A 16805-nucleotide genomic window follows, 5' to 3' on the forward strand; every position below is an offset into this window, starting at 1 on the left:
CCAACGCCCGCGAGGATGAAGTCGAAGATCTGATAGTCAAACAAGCATCGCCGGGGAGCTCGGGCCAGTAAAAGTCCCGAGGGGTTCCCATGTCACTATCACGTGATTAGAGGCTTTTTAGTTAGTTACGAGCTCCTCCCTGGAAACCTGAAGCAAGCGACGCCAGCTCTCTCCTCTGTGCTGCTCGGGCGCTGCAGTCAGCGCACTCCTCGATGCTACCAGGCCCTGCTACCTGCCCATCTGTCTCCTGAAGGGCCCTGCGTTCTTGCTTGCGCGCCACGTCAACTACAATGCCAGCCCGAGCAAACGGCTCCCTCCAGAGGGGAGACGATGACGGTACGTATACCTTGTGCAGCTCCGATCACCACATCTCAGGTAGCTAATACCTGCACGGATATCTGATATAGAAGTATGTCCCGTCTGCAAGTCATCCAGATACCTCAATCCGGACATGCGATTTCTCATCAACCCAGAATGCTACCATAAAATGTGCGAGTCATGTGTCGACCGCATATTCTCTTCAGGCCCTGCTCCTTGCCCAGTTGCCGGCTGCCGAAAAACCCTACGGAAAAATAAATTCCGGAAGCAAACCTTTGGGGACCTTGCGGTTGAGAGGGAAGTCGATATCAGAAAACGGGTAATGGGCATGTGTGTCACCCCAGGAAGTCTCCAGCCAACCTTGGTAACCGCTGACACCTTCGCAGTTTGAACCGACGAGAAGAAGAATTCGACAATAAACGTGCATGGGATGACTTTCTTGAACAACGAGAGGAGATTATAGCCAATCTCGTAAATGACATCGACGTTGCCAAAACGGAAGCCCAACTCGCCCAGTACTCCGCAGAAAACTCTGCCTCTATTCGTCATAACAAGGACCTTGCCAGAAAGGAGAATGAGTCTTTTGAGTTTCATCAGTCCGCGGAGCAGGAGGAGCTTCGTCGGCGACGTGAAGCTGCCAGGCTGGACTACGAGAACGAGAGGAAGGCCAAAATTGCCAGTCGCGAGGATATAATCTCCCGCCTCGCATCTGGAGATGCTGAGGAGGCCAAAGCAGTTGCCCGTGAGTCTGAACGAGCCCATCAGCTGAAGAAATCTTCCGCCAGACGCAGCGAGGAAGAGAGGTTGAAGCGGAAGCAAGCTGCCTTACGAGCTGCAGAGAGCGCGAACAAAGGCCCATTGGCTGCCGGGGCAGGCAATGCTGCAGCCGCCGGTGGAGGGTTGATTAAGGGCCTAAGGAAGATCAAGACTCCTGAACCTGAGAAGCCGTATGATCCGTTTGCCGGTGCTGCAGCACTAAACAGCCGTGACTATTATGAACTCCGTGATCACTATCCGTCAACATATCTTGACCCGCTACGTGAGGATACGAGGGTTTTGGCTGGTGGCTATGATTTACGAGAATATTATGAAAGGACGCTCCTAGAGGCCTTTGCAGGCCTTGCTTGTTTTGTCAGTGAGGAGATACCCGTAAGGGACAAATCAGTCGCAGCACCGGCGTCGAGAGGAACACCTCCAGCACAGAAAATACCGGCAAAGCTTTCTACGCCGTCTTCATTGCCTGCCAAACGACGGGCACAGGGAATGGAAACCATCTCAAAGAACAGCGATGATGTGTTCTAGCTTGTCATATCTTCCTTAGTTGTCTAGCTTTAACGTGACCATTGACCAAACAGGAAGCAGCAAGAAGAATCCTGTATAATGGTATGCCATACAACCTTGGGAGCTATTTTCAATCGCCCGGCTGAAACAGAACTATCATGGGGCAATAATGGCATGAGCCTATACGGAGCTCAAAAATGACCTACTGACCAGGAGTACGGTAACCTTCAAGGTACTGCTGATTACTAAACATGGCCACAGGCAGGCTCACAAGCAGGCTCCATCGGTAAAAGTCCAACATACAGTCCTGCAGTCCCAGTCAAAATGATTCTCGCCCCAGATACAATGGCTGTGTCCAAACGCCTTCATAGGCAAATGTTCCTCGGCCCAGGCAATTATGTACTTATTCAGAATTTAAGGAGTACGACGTCGCCTTAGGCGTTGCATATCGTGCAGGGGAGGTTGCAAATGCAAGCAAGCTATATACTGGACCCACGTATACTATCCTACTGGATAGGCCATTCTACTTTGAAAAGAGAGAGGCCCTGAAAATGGTTTCGTCAGGGTCTTCAAATGGTGAACAACCGTAGACATTAGACATCTTTCTGTAATCCACGCCGCACCCATTTTTTAATCGGAGGTAATGTGCACATGTCTTCCTCGCTAGCAGAAGAATGATATTCTTCCTTTTCTACTCCAACACCGATATTCGCAAGAACTTGAGATAGGGGAGGCATGGAGATGTCGTGCTTAGCGCTGGATATGTGATGGATTTTGCCGGCTGTCCGGTCTATCCGTGATGCTTCCAAGCTTCTTCTCAGCTCTTCTACTTCATGATCCTGTCAAATGGATTAGCAATTGAATTCTTATGGAATGGAGATAGCAAACAGACATACATCGACTAGGGTTAATATGGTGTAGTCCACGTGTGCTTCACCTAACGAACCACAGATAGGATCGACCGACTCCCCTGCGTTTGCCGTCCTTGTAGACAGGTCTGTAGCTTCCAGGACGTCAGTTTCGTCCTGGAAACGACAGGTCTTCTCATCTGTGGCTTCCTGGCCACATAGACCTGTAACACCACTGGTTGGCATTTGTGCTTGCGTTTCTGGAGACCTTTTGCCCTTTCCAACGGGTTGCAAGAGGATATGCATGCTGAGATCTTCGTTGTTTAATTCCTCTCGTCCTACTCCCCCAGTGGATTTGGCTGCTTCCAAAACTTGAACTCTAGCAGACAGTGCAAGATTCTCACGGTTTAGTTGTCGGATACTCTGGTTCAGACTTTCCCTTTCGATCTCTAAACGTTGTAGACGTGACTGAAGGTCAGATAACATGTCGAGCGGCTTATCAGGTTCCCTATGATGAGTGTTATCTACGGTGGCTCCTTGGCCAAACGGAGTAGACGAAATATCTGTAGAAACAGTCAATGTTAAGTCCACGCCTGCGGGATGAAAGTCAGTGATTGAAGCGGTAGAGTAGCGAGATCGAGAGAACCGAGCAGTTCGTGGTAAGGAGCGTCGCAGTTTATCACCAGCATAGGTATCTGCAGTGGTATCAGGCGCACCAAATGGCAAGAGGCTCGTTTCAGGATTGCGCACCACAGTTCCAGTTTCGTCATAATGCTTCGAATCTAAATTTGAAGAGACGTCGGTTGAGGACAAAAAGTCATGGTTGCCATTCGATTTATTTCGATGGAATCGTGTTGCTTGCTTTCCAAGGTGACCTGTGTTGCTATCGGAAGCCGGGCTGCTGGGGACCTTACGATTTCCAGTAAGAGTATCAGCAAAATTTGTAAAGATTTCAGAAACCTCTCTAGTAAAATCTTCTCCTCCGCCTATAGGACTATTTTGCCGGGTGTCTCTGGACCGTTTTCGTGGGCGGAGATTTTCCTTCTGTGAGCTAGCAAGGCTAGCACGGCGTGTCTGAGCTTCTTTCCCAAGAGTGTCCCTTATCTTCAACCCATTACTAGAAAGATCCCGTAAAGGAGCCCTCGGCCTGGGTATTGACCCCAGGCCCTGCTTAGATGGCCTACTGTCCGCAAACTTTGAAGTAGTAGTATCACTCTCAAAAAGCTGAACTGGTGCCGGATACGCAATCTTTGAGCTATTGTAGCAGTGATCCCAACCATTCCAGAATGTATCAGGTACATTGCAAGATTGAGATGAAGGCCTTGGGCAGTGTATTCCATCACTACTGTGGCCTTCGGTGCGGGAATGTGGTAATGGAAGGCCTGGAGTAGATGCTACTACCCTTCTTGAGCCGTAAGCTATAGGTGGGCAAATGCCCGTTGAAGTATGTATGATGGAGCTCGTCCCATCATCATACAGCATGTCAGAGTGTATAGGCGATGAAGGAGAATTGGGATGAAAGCGTCGTCTACCTGCTCTTGGGGTATCACTCGTTCCATCGATATGTTTTATCCTTGCGCCGAATCTACTAGAACCACTCCGTCCTGATGAGGGATTTGGAATAGTCTTGTTGGTCTTCGTTGTATTATGGAATCGGGCTCGATCATTGAGACTTGGTGGCTCTTTAATGTTGGGTTTTATTGAACTGTCAGGTAATCGGGGAAATGGATGTGGTTTTAAAGTAGGTTTATCCCAGAGTTTTCGTAATTCAGCAGTTATGTTAAGATCCGAAGTGGGTTGTGATGGATAAAGAGGATAGGGTTTCTTGTCAGCCAGGCCGCGTGACAAAGTGTCTTGGATAAGCGCCGCTTTGGGGCCTTCGGAGTCCTTAGTGTTAACATTGTGCTTGATATGGTGAGCAGTGGTTGAATGCCCTTCGGACCGCGAGTTGGATATAAAATCTTTTGTTCGTTTTTTTGGAATATCATTGGGTAGGCTGCGAAAGGGTTTGGGTCGTACTGGCGTAAGTAAGGATGAGATACCAATTGCATAATCCTTTTCAAAGCCATCCGCGATTTTCTGTCCTGTAGATGCACTGCTCTCGTCTGCGTCCAGCCCCGTTTCAGTCAACTCATTGTCCAGGGACCGCCAGTCCGAACTCCCACCGGTGGATACTGTAAGCTCATTCTGAGTCTTCCGTATTGATCGAGCCATGCTGCGCTCTCGAAATAAAAACTCCTTGGGGCGCTTGACCGAAAAGGCTGACCAAGTTATCAACGTTGAATGTTTGTTGACAAACGCGTTCTCCAAGTTTGATCGGCTAACTATGAAACGCGTCTAACTAATAAACGCGCGCCTAGTGACGTCAGATTACGGTCACGTGGGTGATCACGACAGGGGCTGGGAGTTTCCACTAACTGCGGCTAATAGTAAAGCATATACTACGCACAGGGTGCGTATCCAGCTGCTTGGCCATTGTTTTGGAGGCAGAGCGTTGATTACCGACAATCACATATGATGAGGTCAGAATATTGGTGTATAACTGCCATGACTGATATGTTAACCAGGCAAGTTAAGTTGACTAGCTGACGAACTTTAAGTAGTACAACTAAGTTACTAAGAGACTAGTTATCGGCCTACCAAAGAGCTTCTTTCGACTTCAACCCCTCTGCAACTAGCAAAGCATCCAGTTATTCAAGGATTATCTGCTAAAACTTCAGAGTTGGAAATGATGGTGTGGGAAAGAGTATTTGCGTGTATAGGAATTTTGACAACCGTCTGTATCGTCGTGAATCTCCTTTCCGTGGCATACAAGTTCCTGCGTCCATCAAAACTACACAAGTACCTCCATGATGGCAAACAAACATATGCGTTTGTTACCGGAGCCACCGATGGAGTTGGTCGTTCCATGGCTTATGAGCTAGCAAAAAGTGGTTTTAACCTCATCCTCCACGGTCGAAATAGCGAGAAACTGCAGGCTATAACCGATGACCTACAGAATCAGTACCCAACCATCAAGACCCGCAAATTCGTCTGTGATGCATCAAAAGATTTACTGGACTCGTCTACCCTATCTAGCCTACATAAGGTGCTGAAAGACGTCCACATTTTGATTCTAATTAACAATGTTGGCGGGATGGGTTGCCTACCGCCTTCTTGTCTTTATCAGGCCTACGAGTCATATACTGGGGAGCAGATCGACGTTGTACTCAACGTTAATCTCCGGTTTATGGTACAACTCACGCGCATCCTTATCCCATTATTGGACCACTCTACCTCTATGACGGCTGCAAGTAACAAACGGTTGCCTTCGCTAATCCTGAACATGGGGTCCGTTGGGGCGCATGGATCCCCTTATATCAGTGTATATGCTGGTACCAAAGCATTTGTTGCTTCTTTCTCTAACTCATTAAGCATGGAAATGAAAATTGAGGGGAAAGATATTAATGTCCAGGCCCTAATAATTGGCGAGACTAGGAGCGCCACTCACATTGTTAAGGATGGAATGATGGTCCCCCATTCTAACTCACTTGCGCGTTCTGCATTGAAAATGGTTGGCTCAGATAGGGAAACGTTTGTTTCAGGCTGTTTCCCCCACTGGATGGCGAAAATATTTGTTCAGGTTATGCCGGTATATGTTTCGAATGCGCTCTTTGCTGATGCTATAAAGAAACTTAAGGCAGCCCATGAGAAACGAGTGGCCTCCCTTGTCGACTAAATATCTTTATTTTCATCCGTACACACTCCTCCTAATCTTGCACCATTTCTCTGCTGTGGGCTCTGATACATCTCACACTCTTATTGCAAAGATTGTCTACCTGTAGCTAAAATGATGAATCACATTCAGTATTCTCAGAAACTGATAGGATTGGGTAATAGAACGGGTACTCAATTTAATCAATATCGAAGGGAAGTATATACAGCAATCGTAACCAAGGAGATAGTCTTACAACCAAGAATTCAGGTTCAATCGTGGCTATTCAGTAGGAAACGAATGAATTAAAAAGACAATGAAATAAAGAACCACCCCACGTCAATACTAGTTAGCAACCACACCAGTCATGACCATCATTTGGATGGCTCTTCTGCGATCAACCTCTCTTTTCAACATCAACAGGCAGGTTCCAACAATAACAGCTTCGTCAATGTTGAGGTGAGCATCCTGATCCAGGACCAACTCTCCACCACACCCGGCTCTATGCTTTGAACTCCCTTGCGGAATCGTTTCCTTAGTTCGAAGGAGTTGCGCAACTCTCTTGCGCGATCCATCTCCTTCACCTTCAATCTTCTCAAGGACTAGCAGCTTGCTTCTACCACCCCCATCATAGCCTAGTCGAACATATCTCCATTCAAACTTTGAGCCATCTGGCATTTCAAAATCGGCACTTCGAGAGATAAACTTCCCAGCCACAGTGATGTCTTTGTTTGTATCAGGACTGTCCCCATTAAATGGTGTTGGATATAGCTGACGGAGGACAGGATGGCGACCAGGCCCAAAGAAGTAGGTGGTACTGAGTAAATTGCCGAGTTTTGGGGATGATAGAACTGCATCTCCTGAGCAGAGCTTGTCCCTGGTTGACACATAGGCTAATGATCCATCTTGGTTGTGGATTGCGATCTCTAACTCCGATGACGGGGTGGGGAAACGAATCATGCCAATTCCGCGAGAGTTAATATAGAGCGATCGTCCAGGAGTAAAAGCTTGATTTATACTCCGGGGGAGTGCGATCGTTGTGGACTCTGAGTATGTAGGTGGTGCCTCGCCTTCCACATCTGTATCAGACGCAGCGGAGGATTTGAGAATTTCCACTTCCTTCTCGGATAGTTGGTTGACTTCAGTTTGAAGCTCTGCCGACTTCCTCGAGTCCATAGCATAAGCAGTCATAATGACAAGCGCTAAAGTCTTTCCGTTGTATGGTATATGTAGAGGATATATCCGCAGTAATAAGGGGGTTCAGTGCATCAACCGGCTGGTTTTTCGGTGAGTTGGGAAGACACCCCAGACGGATAGCATGGCACATTACACCATTTTATATCCCAGGTCAAGAGTCCCTCGATTGAGACTAAAGAGAAAACAGGGATATTCATCGTATTCAGAAGGCGGCTGTGTGAGGCTGTGAATGAGGCTCGGATACGAGCAACTCCCCGATTAGGCGGTGACTAACTAGTTAACTAACTAACTAACTAGTTAGTAGTTAGTTAACTATCTCAATTAACTTAAAGTTGTGAGCCACAAAATCTAACCTTAACCATTTTCATGTTAACTAACTAGCATGCCCATTTATCACCAACGTCTTCGGTAAGGTATTAAAATCACAACCACGACCAAGCCTCGATGTGTTTCGTGGGACAAGCTACCATCGCACTGGCATACTTCCGAAATAACTCCTGCTGAATCCGATCATCTCTGGTAACAAAGCGATAATTCCTTCCAGGAAACACCTCTTCACACTCGGGATTGGATTTACGACAGAGTAGCGCATTCTCACAAGGCTTTACCTTGTCCGAGAAGTCGCCGACCCCAATCATTTGTAACGATGAGAATCCTTGCGGTCCAAACGCCCATCGAACGAGTTCATCAAAATTAAGAAAATTGTCCTCATTCGCTGCATCATCCCCGTCATCCTGCGAGTTTTCTCTTCTTTTTGGATTTTCAACTGCTTTCAGACCATTAATAACCCAGGTGTCGATTCTCCGGATAAGTAGAACCTTTAAATACTTGTTTCCTGTGATTGGGGCTAGAACCGGGATCTATGGTACCGGTTGAGAAGTCAGCGCATAGTTTACTAATGTCAAGAGGATTGGCTGGATGAGGCGTACCAGGTACTCAAAATCATAGCTGAGCCCAAGAAACTCTAGGTTGAGGTATCTCAAGGGATTCCATGCAGTGTCCATGTCGAGGTTGTGGGGCTTTGAAAACGAAACGTCGTTTACATAAAATGGGGTGGGATCTGGATCGGTACCGACACTTGGATCCGTATAGTAAACAAACGCCTTAAGGGAATCTCGATGTCGTAATAATGCTTGCCATAGCTCTAGTGCTCCGTCTTGATCTCTCACAGCAACGTAAAAGTTTTGAAGTGGTTGACAGCCGTTGACAAATCTTATTATGTCTTCGTTTTCGTGGCTTGCTGATTCTGGATCTGCCCAAGACAGTATCTCTACCGTAGTTAAATTAAATGGAGTTTCCGAGGCATTGAGTCGATCAAGGAAGTTTGGCCATGCATAACCACAAAGAGTTATTGTTAAAGTATTAAGGGTTGCTGGGTTCAGATCCCCAACGATGTCAACTGCGTCATGTTCGAAATTAAACCCAAGCAAGGATAGGTGCTGAAGGTTCTGAAAGTGAAACCTTTTACCGTCCGGACCGGGGCTTGCCTTTACAATCTCCTGTGATATAGTGGCCATCTCGTCATCTGGCTTATGAAATGAATACTCCCACCATTTAAGCCCAAGCTTAAGATAAACTAATTGATGAGAAACAGAGTCTAGGCAGTCTCTGAGCCTCTGAATGTCTTCCGATTCGGTAACAAGTGGAAAGCTATGACCCATGTCTTCCCATGTCAATCTTTTAAGCCTTTTAAATAGATGGGTATCATAAATGTGGCATCCATATGCCCCATGGGAACGTATAACGAGGGTCTCTATTGATAACTGTCTCGTGGGCAGGTACCCACCGTCACCTAGTATTTCAAGGGGAATTACGCTGCGACGATCCCATCTGGTACGCCATGTTAGTATCAAGCAAAAGAGATTATTCAGGAGTAGTAGTGGCTAATAGTTCACCTAAAGCTCCTCAGCTTACCCTCCTGGCATCTGATTAGAACGGACAGGACTCTCCGTCTGAGTTCCATGTAACGAACGACTTTGGAAAACCGTGCTTCGGGTTCCGGGTCAATCCACCTTTTCTTGTCTTCCAGCTCCGTACTGGTGAGCCCAGTGGTGCTCTCATATTCTAAAGCTTTCAGCTCTTCGAAATAGTCCGGGTACTCGTGTATCGGCAGTGCTTCCCACCCCGAGGAAGGATACTTTGTGAGCATCTGGCTCGGGTTTTCTGGGTCAAGCCAGTACTCATCAGATCCATCATTCGCAACCTGAATATCCTTGGTATAATGGAGTACTCCGGCCCTCTGATGCGCTTTTACAATCCCGTTCGTTTTCCTGCCCGTCGTGATGAGGATAGATTCGTACAGAAACGGGGTTGTGAGCTCGTTGAGGCGTTTGGACACTTCAGACAAATATTTAAGATCAAGACGATGCTCAACCCTAGAGAGAATGCCCGAGATAAGTTCAGGAGGTAGTTTTGTTAACATTTTGATGTTTATGGGATTGTTTGTCGGGCAGAAGGAAATTTAGGCTGAGACGTTTACTCGAGGGTCCAAAAGAAAGAAACTTCGCTGCACGACTGGGTGGGCGGGCAGTCAATTTTAAACCAACTAATAATAATAATAATAATAATAATAATAATAATAATAATAATAATAATAATAATAATAATAATAACTAACTAACTAACTAACAACACCTCGCATACGGAACGCATAACTGTGGGACCACAACTTCGCGTGTGGGGCGACCGACGTTAACTACCAGCGGCCAGCGGCCGAGAAGAAGGGCCCATGACGACCCAACACTCCTCTCAGGAGTGCGTAGAATTGCTCCTATGAAATTTAGAATAGCTTGTGGGCTTGAACTGAAGTCAAACTCCTATATATGATGCCTAATAATGAATTGAATTAAAGGTACAGGCATTTTGAGGGCTGAAATTGACAACCTACAACAGGAATCAGTCTGACAAGGACCTACATATAACGGTGGGTGTCGTGCCGAGTGGGCGCTTTTCTTTTCATCCGCCGGTCGGGAGTAGCGATAATTGATCGGAAGAAGCCTTCTCAGAGTCCTCTCTCGCAATAATAATCCGGTGCCGCCGCCACGATATCCCTAGGGGTGGAGTAGGGGCTATATACTTGGGTAGTTAGTGAAGGTGGTAAAAGTCAAATTGGCGGCGTGAAAAGTGTCCCCTCGGATAGTCTTTGGGTACCTAATGGACTTATGTGGCTGAAATATTATGACATTAAATGTACTATTACGGAGTAACAAGACTTGAAGGATTAAATGTGGGTGTTCGATTTGAGAGTGATGATGATAAATAAGAAGATAACAAGAATGATGCCACGTTAACATCGCTCTTTGGCCGTGCTTAAGCTAACGAGTTAACTAGTTGATATTACTGGCTAGAATGGGTTCGTCCAAGTAGGGAGAGCCGAAACGGCAGCATCAAGTTCTCTGACGTTTGATATTATCGTTCTTTGCTTCTTTTTCTCATCCTTTACCTTGCTTGAATCACCCTGCTTGTCTTGGGCGCCCTGAACATACTGCGGGTCAAGGTACATGTCCTTTAACATTTTGGTATAGTCTTCGATCGGCCGTGTTGTTTTGCTGTGAGCACTGACAAATTTCGTGTCCATGAAGGTCTTCCACTCAGACTTAAGGCCCTGGGTTTCCCAGGCGTCGTAGGTCGCAGTAACTGTCGTCGGAGAATGTGTAGTCACGGTTACCGTCGACGGACTCGTTATTGTAGACACCGGAGTCGTTGTATAAGTCACAGTCCGTTGGCGCTTACTCAGTTCATTATCAAGCTCCCCGAGAATAGCTCCAACGCGCTCCTTTTGATCCTTCAGGATTTTGGCGATTTGCTGGCTTTGATGATATTTAACAGAGCCCATCATAGCACGTATAGTTTTGATAGCCATTATAGGGTTATCCATTACCGCCTTCTTCAGCGCAGGTTCGGAAGCAATAACCGATGGACTGCCCCAAGCCTAAGTGATTCAAACAGAGTCTTAGAAGCCTGGCTCATCAAATAAACCCTAGTACTACAGCACCCTTTGGAATGACACACCTTTGCTTTGAATGGGAAGTTGATTCTGTCCTCTAGGACGATTAATTCCGCGCTATACATATGCATCGTTGGAAATGTGTCTGCAATATGCGAGGCTGCACTTTTTCTTGCACGATTTATAGTGAGCGGGTCTGGCCATAGAAGTCTGACATACTCACAGAAGCTAATTTTTTTGCGCTGGCCGTTTGCGTCAACTTGATTTGGGTCGGGGTGATCGAATTGACCCTTATCTTCGTTAAGCTTCATCAAAAACAAGCCAGGGAGTTGAAATTCAAGCACGTGCTCGGTTTCGTATTTAATCTTGTCTGCTGCGTTATTGGGATTCATATAACGGGCCGGTAGAGGGGCTCCAAAGTCAAAGTTTGTACAATCCGTAGTTGTGAAACCGTACGCAGGCGCGTTCTATCCACAGTTATCATTAGTTTACTAGTGAGTACAAGGTCATAAACAGACAATGTATAGTAAAAACAAGAGATCATATGTACTTACCGGCAAACTGCCAGACGAGGGATAATTACTCTTCATATAGAGATCAGGAATCATCTTGGATTTCTCATGGCAAAGATAAGATTCTTTAGAAGCACGTTTCTCCAGTCTACCATCCCTGCGAGAAATGTCTGTATAGCTATCCATGCTTGCGGCATACGAATAACTGCTGGTAATTGGCATAATACGCCAGCACTGCTTTGGATCTCCAATATCCTGGTTGTCATCATTTGTGGGGCAGAAAAGGTCACCAACTGGAATCCTGAAGGCTGGCCCATAGACAGCGGCGCGTTTCTGTAATTCATGGGCACGGACGCTCAAGGAACGGTCACGGGAAATGTGGTGGGAGGTAATATTATTCTCAGTGGCCCAACGTGAGTCGAGCGGCGAGCTCTCCCCGCCAACTGATCCAATACCGAGATTTGGACACTCTCCACCCTTGATAATGTCCTTATCCCTACCGGCAATTTCGTACTTGGTTTCAGGCCACTTGAATATACGCGCGTCAGCTTTGGCATATAGATGAGTGCCGAGTTGCATGCCGTAAGTAAACGGGCATTCAGCCGTGGTGCTAATGCCGGTGGCTATCTTGACCATGACACGACCTTCACCCACGACACCGGCTGTGGCACCTCCAATGCCCCAGCCGTCATCAAATCTTACACCAAATTCTAGTAAAATTGGGTTCAGGTTAGTACTATTCCAAAAGGGCAGATATATGAGAACTTGTCCAGTTAGAATTTTAAACCTACCTGCTGCAGCATTAAGTTTAGCAACAATATCTCCCGCTGCCTCAACTCCCGCGTAAAACTCTGGCCTCTGGATGCCAGTAAAATCTCCTGATTTGCTTAAGTCTGGATGACCTTTTGCAATATCCTGTGGATTGTACTCCTCCGAGCCATCAGATGGGAGCGTCTGTCGGATCTCCCATTTTGCAATATCAACCTTAGTCTCAAATTTGGCGGCTAAGGTAGCCTGGGCATCTATAGACCCAGATATATGCACTTGCGGCCCGATAGTCACTATCCCAGGAATACGAAACGTTGCTCCGGGGAAAGGAAGAGTCAGGATTGTTTTTTGTTTGCTATACGTGAAACGAGCTATAGCATCAATGGTGAGAGTGGCGGTGATTTCTCCTTTGTTGTAAAAAGTGAGATATGATTTGGTGAGGTCAAGGGGTGGGAGCAAGCTGGGAACAATCAATGTAAAGCCGAAGGTCGTGGAAATTTTCATGTTAGTGAGGGCTTTAGCAGTGACATGGCCATCGTACTTGATACCATTCCTCTTGCAATCCCAGTTTTCATCAACTATTATTGCGGTGACAGTCTCATCAATACTGTGAGTGTAGTCACGCTTGATTTCAGGAGTGACCATCTTTTTTAACCACTCGATGACAGAAGAGCCAAACCATCTCTCATGAAGGTCCCGTTTGTTAAGCCCCCCAAAGTGATAGTCATCTCTAAATTCGTCTTCCAGCCATTTCAAATGATCGCCTCCGACGTCATCGAGAGACCTTTTCCTCTTCTTAGATGGCGATGCAGCCACAACTTCATCCCAGTAGTTATCCTGGTTGCTGAAGTCTACTCGCATCTGTGTATTTCCCATGCCACGAGGAACTCGAGAGAAATCATAGTCAAATTTTAAGTCGTAAACAACACCCTTTGATGGTACACGGCTCGCCAAATGACGGGGTATCAACTGATGTTTAGCAGGTTCCATTGATATGGCAACGGCGTACTTACCAGGGCCACACCCTTTTGGCATTTGCAAAATCGTTCCGGGTACTCCCTTACCAAGGCTTATCTTGTGGCAGTTGCTATTTTCCGAAAAGTCGGTACATACCATCTGGACAGTGTGCTCGCCCTCCGTGACAGCGTCATTGCAGCCGAATACCTCCCAGTGTGAACCATCACGCCTATCGAGGGACGTCTGGATCTCGTCAGGGGAAGTCATCACAACGAATTGAAAAGCAGTAGAGCCTGGGTTACTGTCCTCATCGTCCAGATTAAGATCAAAGTCGGTTTTAACATTGTCACCCGTTGGAGGATGTTCGAAAAGGTTCTCTAGTGGAACTGGCAAGAATAGATGTTCGCCTTCCTTGGGATCGCAGCAGAAAACACGTTCCCGCTCCAACCTAATGCCACATGAGCCACCACCCCCCCGCTATCTGAGGTGAGTTGAACACCAGAAAGCACGTCACAATGGTTGTCAAAGCAGCTATCTCTTTTGCCATGCCAGGCACAATTTCTCCAAGTCTCGAGTTCTTTCTCGGGACAGCAGTAGAATCGTAAATTCGATATGTCAAGTCCTTTTAGGACCTCTTTCAACTTATCCCCTGATACCTGGTCGATGGGTTGATTCTTTCCCGTCACCTCCTTGACCTTCTCCTCGATCTCTATGTCGAAGGACAGCCATTTGCCAGAAAATGTCTGCAACATTTATTAGCTCTTATAACGGGAAAGTAGTCATATTGACCAAATAACGAAGGTATTATAATGTTTAGGTTAAGGGCTCCTTACCAAGGGCTTGTCTCCACGTTGACAATCATCAGTCTGCCAGTAGCATGTGTTGTCCTTGGCAAGGGAGCTTTTGCAACAGAATGCCTTGTTACCATCCACACATACCTTCCCGTCACCCCATTTGTTCAACTGAAGGGTGACTTCATTTTCATGGCAGTGGCCGTTGCAGAATGGTGCCGTTCCACGCCAGGTACAGTCTGCAGGGTCAGGAGCACCGGATAAGGGACAGCAGATCTTACTCTTTTTATCACCTTCGCCACACTTCTGATCTGTAATTTTGATAAATCCTGCTTTACAGTTGCCATCGCACCCTGTCGTGTAGCAGCTCGGAATATGAGCGTCCTAGACTGAATCATTAGCATAACGCCAAGACCTACAGAGCCGATAGAAGCGCGGCTAAATAGCCTGCGAAGGTTTTATCACGTGATTACCCGATAGCGCCGGATGTGTTCGCCCAAAAATAAAAAATAAAAATAAAAACTGACCTCATAATACGATGCATCTTTGGCTGAATGCTTGAACGTATCCAGAGCTTTTGGTGAAAGGACGGCTTGAAGCGCGCTACGCTGGTCGTCGTCCTGATCAATCTATTTTTTATTTCAATTTTAGCATCATCATCATCAGCACCTTTCTCCTTACTTTCCACTTCGTGACGTACCGCCCATATCAAATAACCCCCCAACCCAAGTTCTGCCGCAAATTCTTTCTTTTGTTTGAACGTTTCCTTGTCGTCCTAGAAGGTGGTTAATAATATTGTTCCGCGGAATTGATACCGCTACTGCTGTTGGCCCTCAGGTATACTAGGAAACTTACGAAGGATACCCATTGATCATGGCCAAAGGTGACGTACTTGACGCCAGCTTCCTTATCATGAAACGGCTTAATTGCGTCCTCCTTGGCCAAGCTCCTCCTTTGGTTCTCCTTTTTGACCATGCTCATTATCTCGCGGTAAGTAAGGATACCAGACGCGCCACTACAAGCACCTGCTGCGGCCCCTCCTTTGAAAGGACACCCTGGCTTGTCGCATGATGGATCCTGAAGCTGGAAACTGCGTCCATAGAAGCCGAGGCCCATATTGACTTTGTTTGCGGGAACATTGTTGCGCCAGAGAAGATCCAGAGCCTGTGTCATCTCTGTGATATTCGAGTGGCCATATATATGACTTCCTATCGGGTTGTCACTGTCCCATACACCATGCAAACTGAATTTCAAGTTTGGTTAGTCTTGTCCACTCAACAGCAGTTTAAAGTATGCCGGGAAATAAGGCTGGACTTGGTCTTACTCATAAGTCATCATGTTTACGAAATCAACGTGATTAACGGCCTCAAGGTCAAAGTGCCGCAAGTACCAGTAACTGCTCGGAGCTGTGAAAGATACAGAGTAATGGAAGGGCTGTTTTTTGTTCTCCTCATCCAGCTCTTTAAGGAGTTTCACAAAATTTTTCCCGTCGCTCGGGATGCCACCACGATCAGCAGCGCCGGGATACTCCTAATCAAAGTTTAGGTCTTGGATTTCAATGACAATAAAAGGAAAATTGCCTGGTTAGTGACATACCCAGTCAAAGTCAACACCGTCGAAGGCATATTGTCTCATGAACGCAAAGAGGTTCTGGATGAACTTGGAACGGTTCGCCTTGGAGCTTACCATATCGCTATACACCTTCTGTGATGGGCCTGTTCCTCGTTGTCAGCAACTTAAACGGCTCGTCACCTATATCTGAGGTGGACTCCAATAGCTATGGGTGTGGAGGATACTGGAAGTAAATATTATCCACTTCCCTTCAACTTGGGCCTGGCGCAAGTAATGAAAGCAGAACCTACCTGGATCATTGAAGGTCCAGCCGCCGAGAGCGATGACTGTTTTCAAACCTGGATTTTTCCTTTTTAAAGCTGTAAAGTCGGCGAACAACCTATAAGGTAGACCATCCATCCCTGTGATTTTGAACTCTCCAGGAGTGATATACCCAAATGAGAAGAAAAGATGGGTGAGTGAATTGACCGGGATATCTTTTAAGCCCTGGAGCAAGTAACATTAGTTCAGGGTCAGAACATCACTGCGTGGCACACTCACCATTCCTTGACAGAGGACATTATGTCTCCACGCTTCATAATAGCCAACGACCACCTTCTGTTCTCCTGATTTTCCACTAGGACGAGGCTGGTCACAATTCGATTGACAACCCTTGTTCTTCCCGCTCTTTTTCTCACAAAAATCCTTGGTGAACCCGCAGAATCCATACTCGCTGCAGCATACATTCAAAGGACATTTTTTACCTGGCGGATCGGCAAATCTACCACACTCGGCTTTGGCATCGCAGTTGGACCAGCATACTTCATTGGGGCTTACATTATTGGTACCACACGCTTCTGGACCATAGTTACAGTACCCTGTCTTCTTGGAACAACATGCTCCTATCTTCATGTCAGTATCAAATATATTTCTCACTTGCAT

General features: G+C 46.6%; 6 protein-coding genes across 6 annotated transcripts; 2 read left to right on the forward strand and 4 right to left on the reverse strand.

Moving 5' to 3' along the window:
* Positions 1 to 290: 290 nt before the first annotated feature.
* Positions 291 to 1620, forward strand: TRV_04304 (uncharacterized protein; the record flags this gene model as incomplete). Its single annotated transcript, XM_003021516.1, has 3 exons — positions 291 to 336; positions 408 to 648; positions 705 to 1620. 3 exons carry the CDS (start codon positions 291 to 293, stop codon positions 1618 to 1620), a joined length of 1203 nt encoding a protein of 400 aa, XP_003021562.1.
* Positions 1621 to 2192: 572 nt separating this feature from the next.
* TRV_04305 (uncharacterized protein) lies at positions 2193 to 4661 on the reverse strand (the record flags this gene model as incomplete). The annotated part of the gene is made up of 2 exons (XM_003021517.1): positions 2193 to 2438; positions 2496 to 4661. 2 exons carry the CDS (start codon positions 4659 to 4661, stop codon positions 2193 to 2195), a joined length of 2412 nt encoding a protein of 803 aa, XP_003021563.1.
* A 517-nt stretch (positions 4662 to 5178) lies between these two features.
* On the forward strand, positions 5179 to 6165 carry TRV_04306 (short chain dehydrogenase/reductase, putative; the record flags this gene model as incomplete). The annotated part of the gene is made up of 1 exon (XM_003021518.1): positions 5179 to 6165. One exon carries the CDS (start codon positions 5179 to 5181, stop codon positions 6163 to 6165), a length of 987 nt encoding a protein of 328 aa, XP_003021564.1.
* A 321-nt stretch (positions 6166 to 6486) lies between these two features.
* TRV_04307 (uncharacterized protein) lies at positions 6487 to 7332 on the reverse strand (the record flags this gene model as incomplete). The annotated part of the gene is made up of 1 exon (XM_003021519.1): positions 6487 to 7332. The coding sequence occupies one exon, from the start codon at positions 7330 to 7332 to the stop codon at positions 6487 to 6489; it is 846 nt and encodes a 281-aa protein (XP_003021565.1).
* A 428-nt stretch (positions 7333 to 7760) lies between these two features.
* Positions 7761 to 9760, reverse strand: TRV_04308 (uncharacterized protein; the record flags this gene model as incomplete). Its single annotated transcript, XM_003021520.1, has 3 exons — positions 7761 to 8198; positions 8268 to 9091; positions 9253 to 9760. 3 exons carry the CDS (start codon positions 9758 to 9760, stop codon positions 7761 to 7763), a joined length of 1770 nt encoding a protein of 589 aa, XP_003021566.1.
* A 921-nt stretch (positions 9761 to 10681) lies between these two features.
* TRV_04309 (uncharacterized protein) lies at positions 10682 to 16805 on the reverse strand (the record flags this gene model as incomplete). Its single annotated transcript, XM_003021521.1, has 13 exons — positions 10682 to 10974; positions 11071 to 11269; positions 11350 to 11751; positions 11839 to 13898; positions 14021 to 14264; positions 14355 to 14696; positions 14840 to 14941; positions 15013 to 15087; positions 15168 to 15555; positions 15637 to 15842; positions 15909 to 16027; positions 16175 to 16370; positions 16425 to 16805. 13 exons carry the CDS (start codon positions 16803 to 16805, stop codon positions 10682 to 10684), a joined length of 5007 nt encoding a protein of 1668 aa, XP_003021567.1.

The sequence above is a fragment of the Trichophyton verrucosum genome (genome assembly GCF_000151505.1).
Source record: "Trichophyton verrucosum HKI 0517 chromosome Unknown contig00344_1.f1.exp, whole genome shotgun sequence".
Classification (NCBI taxonomy): domain Eukaryota; kingdom Fungi; phylum Ascomycota; class Eurotiomycetes; order Onygenales; family Arthrodermataceae; genus Trichophyton; species Trichophyton verrucosum.